Source organism: Caloenas nicobarica, chromosome 1 (assembly GCF_036013445.1).
Source record: "Caloenas nicobarica isolate bCalNic1 chromosome 1, bCalNic1.hap1, whole genome shotgun sequence".
Lineage (NCBI taxonomy): Eukaryota > Metazoa > Chordata > Aves > Columbiformes > Columbidae > Caloenas > Caloenas nicobarica.
In genome coordinates, this window is record NC_088245.1 from 87,575,553 (window position 1) to 87,585,993 (window position 10,441).

Below are 10,441 nucleotides of genomic sequence, written 5' to 3' on the forward strand. Positions count from 1 at the left end.
ATCTCAGGATCCCTCCAGAGACTGATCTTGCCCCAGAGGGAAGGGCAGGGCACATTAGCCGACAATTCTTTTTTTTTTTCCTGTGAACTTTGTTTAAATATTTAACAGAAAGAAACTAAAAATATCCCCAGTTAATGCAGCAGGAGCTAGACAGCTACTCACTCTTGGGTGCCCTTCCTCCCAGCCCCTCTCCTCAGGTGTACATCGGGGGGGTGTGAGTCCCCTTTCCACAGCAAGCAATGGGTTCTTTCCTCAGCAAGCAATGGGTTCTTTCCTCAGCAAGAGGAGGCCTCCCATTCAAGAGGGGCTGCACTTCTGGTTCAGGGCATGGGCTGAGCAGGAGGAGATGGCAGTAACCCCTTAGGAGCTGGGAGGTGCAAGACAGCTGGCTCGGGGCTGGAGGTGCGTGGTTAGCCTCTGCATCGACTCCCTTGGCCAAGCATCTGTGTTTCTCCATCCCGGCAGCCACAGAAGGGCATGACCGTGGGTTGTTGGCATTCAGGCTTTCCCCTTCAGGATGGGGGAACGAGCTGAATATCTTGAATGATTTTTGTGTGTGTATGTGTGTGTGCGTGCGGTCTCTGCTGCGGAGTGGGTCCTGGGTCAGGCGCAGAACAGCTGCCAGAGAAGAGTCGGCGCTGCGCTGTGCCGAGCCAAGGGAAGGGGCAGGCAGCATGAAGGGCAGCTGTGCTACCGCCCGATGAACTGATGCCAGAGGGTGTCATGCGGCCGGTGCAGAAATCCAGAAGGGGGGACCAGCCCTTTCTCTGTTACCGCTGCTGCCTAGTGCTGCTTGGCCAAAGGAGGTGGGAGAGAAAGGGGAGGAACAGGGGAGAAAGGGAGGGATGGGACAGCATGGAGGACACTTGGACAAGGAGTGTGGGAAGGTAATTACGTGTTAGCTAAGAGGAAAGTAAATACTAAATATTTGATAGGCATATTTTTGCTCTTAAATTCTTTAGTAAGGCTGGACTTTTCTTGCTGATTCAGTCTCTCTTTCTCAGTCTTCTTAGTTTATCACTCTCGTGCTTCCCCTCTCGCTCCCTCATTCTGGCACACAATGAAGAGGCTCTTTTTTAATAAATGGATTACACACTCTACTACTTTAAATAAACAGAGGAATTAAGATTCAGTCTTGTTCCAACAATAAGCAAATAAAGATGCCGAATCCCCTTCTCGGCCCTCAGACAGAAGAATCCCCAGGGAAGCTGTACATGTGGCTCTGCACCTGTGCTCCAGAGATTGCCCCTTTCCTTTCGTGCGCATACGCTAACGCATGTGTTTCTGTGCAGCGCTGTGGTCGGGGGGGCGATGCACGTCTGTGCAGGAGGGCATGCAGGCATGGGGGGACACGAGAGCCGGAGCGGGTGCATGTGTGGGTGCGCCGGTGCCCTGTTGCCCTGCCTCTGGCGGGAAAGTGGTCACCTGTGGGTGAGGGGACGCTAACACCTCTCCCTTTTGATTCCCAGTGAAGAAGATGAGACAGGATCCTCGCTAAGCAAAGATACTGTTGCATCTGAGATGGAGCGCGGTGCCTGGTAGGTTCACAGCTTCCCACATTCGGCGGCAAGGCGGGAAGAGAATGGGAGCATGGGTGACAGGCTGCTCCCAGCTGCTCTAGGCTTTGCCTTTTGGCAGGACAGACATTTCAGATAAAGCTCTTTTCTTCCTCCACCCCACCCCACAGGAGGATGCCTCCATTCCTCTCCTGCATCCACTCCCTGCAGCTTTGGCATCTTCTCCTCCTGGTTTCGTCTATCCCTCCTCCTGGCGTCTGGTCTCTTCGCCCTCGGGGTCCAGCGGCCCCTCGGCCTCTTTGTGCCCGTCGGAGCCCCTCAGCCCCACGACCCATTTGCATCTGGGACAGGACCTCGCTGCCAGAGAGGGATTCTCGCTTTGCCCTGCCACGCCAGCGTTCCCTGCCCGCCCGGGGAGGGGAGCTGCGTCATGTCGTGCGGCTGAGGCGCCAGGCAGTGGGGGCTCGCCCCGCCACCCCCTCCGGATTTGAGGATGGCATGCCCTCCTCCCAGTACCCTTGGGCCATTGTCTGGGGCCCCACGGTGTCGGATGAGGACGGAGGGGACACCAACTCAGCCAACCCAGGCTTTCCACCGCTGGGATACACCTTTGTCTCGCCACACGGGATGGCGACAGCGCAGCCCAACTCCCACTCGCTCCTGCACAATGCGGGGCTCAACCTGCGTGAGACCCCGGCCACCCTGCGGCCCTTCTTGTTTGGGCCCCGGGGAGAAGGTAAATCTTTTCTTTGCTTCTTTCACTCCCCGCCCCTGCCTCCCCCGCCCCTGTCCCCGCAGGAGCAGCTTCTTCTGCAAACTTCACGAGAGCCTCAGCAGGAACCTCCCCTTGCACTGCTGCCCTCCAGGTACTGGTGGGGGTGGCCATCACACCCCCCTGTCACCCTCTGTCTCGCAGGTGTGGACCCCCAGCTATATGTCACCATCACTATCTCCATCATTATTGTCCTGGTTGCCACTGGGATCATATTCAAGTTCTGGTGAGTGGGGTTTGGGCCAATGGAGGCTGTCGCCATGCCGGTACCTTCAGGTGGGTGGGCAGGAGGACTGTGGGCTTGGGAACCATTTGTCCCAAGGGTGCGGACCTGGTGCTGCAAGCCCCTGTGAGCTTTGGCACATAGACGGGCTGGACTCCAACGCTGAGCATAGCAGGGTCTCACGAACTTCTCTGTCGCAGAGGGCTGGGGCTTGTCTGAGGGGTCACTCTTTACCTCACCCCTTGTCTCTCTCCAAAGCTGGGACCGAAATCAGAAGCGCCGGCGTCACTCGGGGCAGCAGAGCGGTGGGAGGCAGCAGGAGAGCCAGCAGCACCTCACAGACCTCTCCCCCACCACTGTCAGCATCCTGGGACCCTACAGTGACTCCCTGGCCCCCACACCCGAGGCAGAGGAGTCCAGGCAGGGCCAGGAGGGTGTGGATAAACTGGGCGGCCATGGGAAGAGCACAGCCTTCCAGCTCAACCGGTGAGTGGCCAGTGAGCTGGGACAGGCGGCAGACAGTGGGGGCATGGGGACCGGCAGGGCAAAGGTGCTGGTGGGGGTGGTGGGGCAGCACAAATGCCCATTGCTAATTAATTTCCAATTCCCTTTTCCCCCCAGAATCCCACTGGTGAACCTGTGACACTCACTGGGAGAAGCAGAGCTGGCTCCCCCCACCCTCCTGTCACAGCTGGCGAGTGCAGACTCCCGCCACCTCTGCTACCCCCGGAAAAAAACAACCTCCTTGTGCCACGGCCTGCCACCACCATTATTAACCAACTCCACCAGGACATGCCTGGGCAAATGGACAAGCTGGGCCTCCTTTGCCTCCTGCTGGGGGAAGGTTGGGGACCACCCCTGGCCCATGCAGGACAGGGTGATGAGAGAGCAGGATGGTGGGAGGGAAGACAGTTGGTGGTGGTATGAAACCTTGGTCTCCCCGGCCCCTCTCCTAGCACACACGCAGAGACACACACACTCTCGGGTCTCCGTGACTCTCTCACTAGTGCATGCCTGACATCGGGGGTAGGCAAGGTGAAAAGGCACACCCCTGTCCCCATGGGCCTAACCCCTCTGTGTGTCCCTTCACATGTCGTGTGCTTCGAAGTGAACATCTGGAGTTCAGTTGCTGCAGGATTGCCCGCCAGGGCTCGGTCTCCCCTGAGCCGGGACTTAGATGGTGGCAGGTTCTTCTATTCCCGAGGCCTTGGCCCTCCCAAGGGTTCCAAGAGTGGGTGAAGCTTGGGAAGAAGAGGCTCACACAGCACCTGGGCCCCCTCAGCAACCCATTTCCTTGAAGGAAACATTACATCCCCCCTAAATGGAAGATAATCACATCTTTCCACTTTGTTTCTGCCTAGAACTCCTCTGTTTTTTCTCGTCAGCTTGTGTCTTTCTTCATCTCTCTGTTCCCATTTTTTTTTCTCTCAGTTCCTCCCCCCACCACTTCTCTTGCCAGTTAAAGCTGGAAAAGGTTCCTTTAGCTTTCCAAATATTTTTATCTCTTGGAAGCCTCTTTGCTGTCACCCTCAACTCCCTCAGTCTCCTTCAGCAAGGTTTTTCTGAATAACATCAGTCTGTGGCATTGTTCTTCAGAAAATCTGAGGCAAAACCCTCTGCCCATCATGTAATTTAGCAAGTGTCCTGTACGCTGGGATACAGCTGAAGCAGCTGAAACACAGAATGCAGATATAGCTGGGCACGAGGAGCTTAAGTTTTGCCAGGCTGAGACAGAGAATTGCTTTCAGACACTCATGCCACAGGCAACAAGCAGCAGATGTGATTCTCTGTGCCTGGGATGACAAAGAGCAATCTAGAGTTTACCTTGGGAAAGTTTGGAGGGTTGTCATTTACTGCTGGTAGGTCTCTCTTGGGTTCCGTGGGCACCTTCAAAGTAATTCACAGACACCAGATTGACAGCAACTGAGCTGAAATGATGCAGATTTAGGTAAGGTTGCCCCTATACTGTACAAACACCTTCAGCTGCTGGACTGATGTGTGCAGAGACAGGAAACTCACCCACAATTAGAAGGCCCTAAAGCACACATACAAGGTCTCTGATAAAAGTCATCTTGGAGAAAAGGAAATGTCACTTTCATCCTTTATCTCTGCAGTAAAAGCCTATTCTTTATAGGACAAAGCACAGGGAGTTGCATATGAGGCCTAGTTCTGCCCATTTACCCAGCTGAACTATTAGGTGATCTCAGGTCCCATCTGGCTCACCGTGAAGGACATTTAAATGCAAGTGTAAATTGCAATAAGCTTCACAAAAAAAGTAGAGATTTGGAGAAAATGACAGGTCAAATAAAATTACTGGCTTATTAAAAGCACAGAAAGGCTGAAAGATGTAGGTGGAAAAGGACTCTGGAGGTCTCTAGTCTAAGCACAGGCTGAGTCTCCACTTATAGCAGGAGTTATTATGGCTTTACCACAGATCGATCTATTACTGAGCCTTTTCCTTATTCAGGCTCTGTTCAGGGCTTTGGTGCACATGGAAGCTGCGGCTGAGAAAGGGGCAGACGGCTGTTCCTGCCTGCTGCCCCGCTCACCACTGTCCCCTGAGGGCGCGGGGCACATCAGCCCTGGGGAGGGAAGGACATCCATGCCCAGGCTGCGAGGGGCTGCACTGCTCATTGCTGGCGGTTTATAACACAATGCCTTGAACTGGTGTAAGTAATCTTCCAGACCAGATTAATTAGATTGCTCTTTGATCAATAGCGCTTGTTGAAACAAGGCCAGAGTTTGGACTCTACCACTTCAAGGGCTGTCCTTGGACTTTCGCTTTCCACACTCTGTGTGGAGATGTCTGTAAGCAAGCAGCAGGGCACTGCAGGACCCGTGCTGAAAACGTGTTCCAACACTTGATGCGGGGAAGTCCTGTGCTCTGCTGGCCAGGCTTTTTTAAACTCTGCAAACAAATCAGATTTTGGTGGTTTTGTTTGTTTGTTTGTTTTTTCCTCCCTTTAACGTGTCTCTGTTTCTGTTAAAAGTATCTCCACGCCGTGAAACCTTTCATGGATGCTGTGGTAAGGGGGAAGCTGAGGAAGGCAGTAGGGAAAACTCATACAATGACAGAAGTTTGGATATGCTGAACATCTTTTCCAAGACCAATTTTTCTAGTCAAATACGTTTTTATGACAGTCATTCACTCTTTCACACAAAACAGGTTAGATATGGGAAACAACTTCATTGGCCTGCCCAAACTTTCATTGCTACATTTTGTCCCTGGAACAAAACATTCAAAACATGTGTGGACATACGAGCCTCTTCCAGTCAATAAATAATCTCACTGGATCTGTTTTCTCCATGGCTGGAGCCTTATAAACCATCTTCCCCTATGCAGGCTGGAGCCAGAACATGCCTGCAGTCTCTCCCCTGGCCCAGGCTGATATTCAGTGGGATGCTCATATGGACGGATTGACAGCACCAAGTACCAAGCCAGGGCAGAGGCCAGCCCCTTCTCAGGCACAGCATATCAGGTTTCCCTGTCTTCTAGGTGGCTGGAGGAGAAAGATCTGGATTAATTTTTTTCCAGTGGAAATTTTACAGAGAGAAAGGTGTGAGGGGAAACCAACATAAAATGTTCATAGCCTTGGGCTGAGCCTGCCCAACATTTCCGTGCAATTAAAAGGGAACGTGCAGGTGGGTTGGGTGAGTTGAAGGAATCATGTCCCTGCTGAGCTCCTGGAGGGTCCTGGCTCTGTTAACACAAGGGTGACCTCTTTTTGAGCACAGTGGGGAGGAGGGAAGATCTGGAGAAGAATCCCTCCTCTCTGCCCTGTATTGTTTTGGAGCAGGAACTGGAAATCCCTCTGTTAACCCAGCAAAGTAGCATGATCATAAGGCCAAATCCTTCTTGGGCTTTCCCATCTGCTCACTTGGGACTGGTATGCAGGGGAGCAGACCTCCAGTGTGTGCTTCCACACCATTCCTCCAGTCCGGTTTCCAGGGACTCACATCCAGCCAAGCATCCCACAGCTTCAGAGAGGGCTATCTACCTCTTCCTCAATGGCACCTAAGTGCCCTTGCAAATCTGGTCCCTTTCCCGTTAAAGAAAAATGCTTGGAAAGGAGCAGTTTGTTCATTCCCCGCAAGTTCTCAAACATGATCACCTTCTGACTGTTCTGAATTAAACTGTGGGTTTGTTTTTTTCACTCTGACAAACCACATCTATGACACAGCCTTAGAGCCGAGTCCTGCAGCACAAAAGCCTTGGGCCAAACTCTAGGTCCCTGCTTGCCCCCCTGCTGATGTCTCATTGTAGTCCTGGCTCTGTTTTGGCAAGACCATAGAGGAGGCCCCATCCTTTACCAACTGCCGGCTCTCTACTCCTTTTTTTCCCGTTTTCCCTCTCCCACTGTTTTCCCACTTCCCACTCCTGTCCTGTACCATGGTCTCCCTCCTGATTATCTCTTCCCTCCTGCTGTTTCACTTTCCCCGCTTGTCTCTTGTTCTCCCTTTGCCATTCAGTCTCGTTCTGCCGTGGCTCCCATCCTCCCCTCCGTATTCCCTCTTGCTTCCACACCGAGTCTCGCTCTTCCTCCTCCCCTGCCCTTGTGCGCTGTGATATATATTTTTGTAGGATTTCTCTTCTCCTTGTGGTGAAATATTCAATTCTTGTGGGATGTTAGTTTCAACATTTTTAAATAAACCTTTGCAAAATACTGAAAGCAGAGCTCTTGCTGCTGTGGAAGAGGCCATAATGGAGATGTCAGTGTGGGATGACAGGGACTTCATCCTGGGCAGACCCCAGTCGGATGGGGACTCAGACATCAGCCATCTCACAGCCTCCTCTGGAGGAGGTAGAAGGGCTTCACATCCATCTCGCCTTGGTCTCCTCACTGGTCAAAGTGGTCCTCACACATTTCCATGGGAGGTGGCCCCTGATAGAGGAGGCTGCTGGGGCCTCACACACCCACTTCTCCACCTGGAGCAGCTGTTTTGCCTCCAGAGCTGCTGCTTCCCAGACATGCTTTGGGGCTGCTTGTCACACACTGGTTTGTGCTGGGAGCCAGGGTGGCCTGGAGAGGTGAGAGAAGCTGAAGGGAAAGGAGGTAGATAGAGCGATGCAGGCACAGAAGCCTCCCTCACTCTGTTCCCTGCGGCTGCCTCCGCAATTTCTATTTACAGCCCTGCTGCCTCCCCTCCTGGCCACAGTGCCGCTGCTGCTGCTGGTTTCCAGGGCTGCTCTGTAATTAAGCATCCTCGTCTCCTGCAACTCCCTCACTTCACAAACCCCCGGTGCTGATTGGTGCTGGGGTGGGTACGGAAAGGGTGCTGGAGACCAGCACCAGACACGGTGGACACTCCAAAGGGCTGCTCCTCAGCAATGTCGGGTGCTGGGGACAGGTCCCAGCCCCTGATTCCTCTGCCCACTTGCTGTCCCATTCCTTCAGAGACTGGAGGCATCCCTGATCTGCTGCTTTACTCTCAGAGGAAGGAGCAGGCTTCCCAGACCAGACCTGACCTTGGACTCTGTCCTGAGGTCTCTGCCCACTGGAAGGAGCCAGGACTACCTCCAGCTGCAGAGCCAGACCCCTCCACATGGCATCCAGTCCTCTGGGCAGGATCTCTGTTGGCTGGAGGTGGCTCCAGGCCCATCGGAGAGCAGACACACGCCTGTGGTGGCTGTCTCAGGGCATGCATGCATGAGAGGCTGAACAGCACCTCTTCTGCACCTGTGCCAAATTTGGGAGGAGGGAGTCCCTCCCTCCTGTTGCTTTAGGTGACTGGTCTCCTGTCCCCCCTGACTAATGCTCTCCAGTCAACCACATACAGTGGCTTTGGGGCTGGGCAGGCTGAAGAGGCTTGACCAAGGAGGTGATAGATTGTCACTGTGCTGAAATTACAGATTTATGTACTCAGTGAAATGTCTTCCACAAACCTCACCTCCTTCCAGCCAGAGCTTCAGCCCTTCCTGCTGACTTCTCTGTCATCAGATGCTTTTCCTCTGGTGCCCTCTCAGCACAGGCTGGGGCTGCAGGTGCTCAGTCAGCTGTTCCCTTTCTTCACCAGGACTCACTCTCTGCCTCACAGGAAAAGCTCCATGAACTGCCCCTTTTTCTTCTGGCTTCCTAAAACAATGACTCCCTGGTCTACTCCCTTCCGATCTCCACTCTCCATTATATCACTCTTGCCCACCTGCCCATGTTGGCTTCTCACTGTTCCAGTCTGGTCCCAGCCCTGCCTCCTTCCCCAGCGTCTCCCTTCCATCCCAGTCTCCAGCCTCACCTGCTTCCCTAGCATCTCACCAGCATTCTGTTCTCTGTCAGGGAGCTAGAATGGGGAGATGCATGCTAAACGAGGACAGCAGAGATGGGAGGAATGGATTAGATCATTTAAATCAAAGAACACCTAAAAACCATATGACCACTTCGAGACACATGAAAATCACCCCAACAAGTGGTCAAAACCAAGCATGAGATATTGCTGACCACTGTGATTTCCTGGGAAAGAGAGTACTTCAGAAAAACATGAAAATATCTCCCAAAGCTGGGATTCCCTCCAGCTGAGTGCCTTCTATAACCTGCAATAAATTATCCCATTATGAAAAAAAAAAAAATCAAGCAACTGTCAGCTGGAAATGTCAGTCAATGCAGGGATTTGGCAACGAGCTTCCCTCCCCTGCTCCAAGGATCATCTCCAGAATTGGGGCTGGAAGTCAGGACTCCATGTGCTCTCGCTCTGCCCTCCTCTCTGGGCCTGTACTGTTGGTTATTGCCACTTTTGTGTGCCTTTGCAGCATGCCCTGCAAGAGTGCTGGCCCCACACCATCGGCAGGAGGGTAATGGTGGGAAAGCACCTGTGGAGCTGTGGGTATCCCTGCGCTCCTTGGGGCTGTGGAGTGGACCAGACACGGCAGCATGGACAAGCTGTGCTAACTCAGGTGTAAGCCTCAGTGCAGAGGGGAGAGACAGCTCAGTTAGAGATATCTCCTCACCCTGCTAAAGGGATGTGCCTGTGTAAATGGCCATTTAATTAGGAGCAACACATAACTTGAAAGTGCTGTGAAGAATTGCCCTGAAACAAGCAATCACGGATTTCAGTGTCACATAAAGGAGCTGAGTAGTTCCCTTGGTTCATTCCCACTTTGATCCTCAGAGGCAGAATTGAATCTTTACTGAGGGCTGCTGTGTCTCCGAGTGCACATTGCACTCACTGAATAATAGACCATTCAGTGACACATTCCACATTGATCCAAAGCCCAGCTTTCTCTGGGAGTGACCAGAATACAAGCAAAACCATCTTCAGATCAATCCCCACAAGGGATGTGGCAGGGAAACAAATGCCAGTGTCTGCTCTGGGGACTTGTCCTGCATCTCTGTGCCCCCTAGTTAGAGCTCCAGTGGCAGAAGAGCAGATGCTCTAGGGCAGCCAGTCTAGTTTGAAGCCCAAACTCCATCGATGGCTGAACATACCACAAGGGTTCAACAAACAAGCAAGCAAACAAGCCTGGGGTGACTCACTTGCCGAATGCCAGAGGAACATAGTGTAATGTCTACAGTATGCACTGGTCAAATCCGCATTACAGCCTGGTCTGGCTGAAGAGATGGTTGGTTTCCCAGTTAGTTTTTCTGAGGAAGGATACTTGGACAGGCATTGTGATTCTGTCAGGTACTATCCAAGCCTTGGTAAAGTGACCCAGAAAGTAGGGGCTTTTTGAACGCTTCCGAAACCAAGGGGCAGTCAGTGGTGAGTGTCCTCAGCCAGTGTCAGGGGAATCAATCTATCCAGGGTAGCGTACTGTGAGCATACACAGCTTTGGTTGAATGTGTTTGTTAACCAAAATATGAATGCAATGGTTAAACACATCTACAGTGGAGGCTTGTGTCATTGATTCAGACCCATTTGGTCACCAGTTATTTAAGACTGAAATGGTTTCTCTCTGATGTCTTTTTTTTTGCTTTGCCAGCTCCTTTCTTGTCTGAC

At 52.6% G+C, this 10,441-nt stretch overlaps 1 protein-coding gene across 1 annotated transcript; it reads left to right on the forward strand.

Moving 5' to 3' along the window:
- The first annotated feature begins 1,691 nt into the window (after positions 1 to 1,691).
- On the forward strand, positions 1,692 to 3,155 carry PIANP (PILR alpha associated neural protein). The gene is made up of 4 exons (XM_065658420.1): positions 1,692 to 2,253; positions 2,434 to 2,515; positions 2,771 to 2,998; positions 3,134 to 3,155. The coding sequence occupies exons 1-4, from the start codon at positions 1,692 to 1,694 to the stop codon at positions 3,153 to 3,155; spliced, it is 894 nt and encodes a 297-aa protein (XP_065514492.1).
- Positions 3,156 to 10,441: the final 7,286 nt, after the last annotated feature.

Coding starts and splice junctions, on each gene's coding strand:
- PIANP (XM_065658420.1), top strand. CDS start 1,692: ATGCCTCCATTCCTCTCCTGCATCCACTCCCTGCAGCTTTGGCATCTT. Junction 2,254..2,433: donor GTTTGGGCCCCGGGGAGAAG/GTAAATCTTTTC, acceptor TCTGTCTCGCAG/GTGTGGACCCCCAGCTATAT. Junction 2,516..2,770: donor GGGATCATATTCAAGTTCTG/GTGAGTGGGGTT, acceptor CTCTCTCCAAAG/CTGGGACCGAAATCAGAAGC.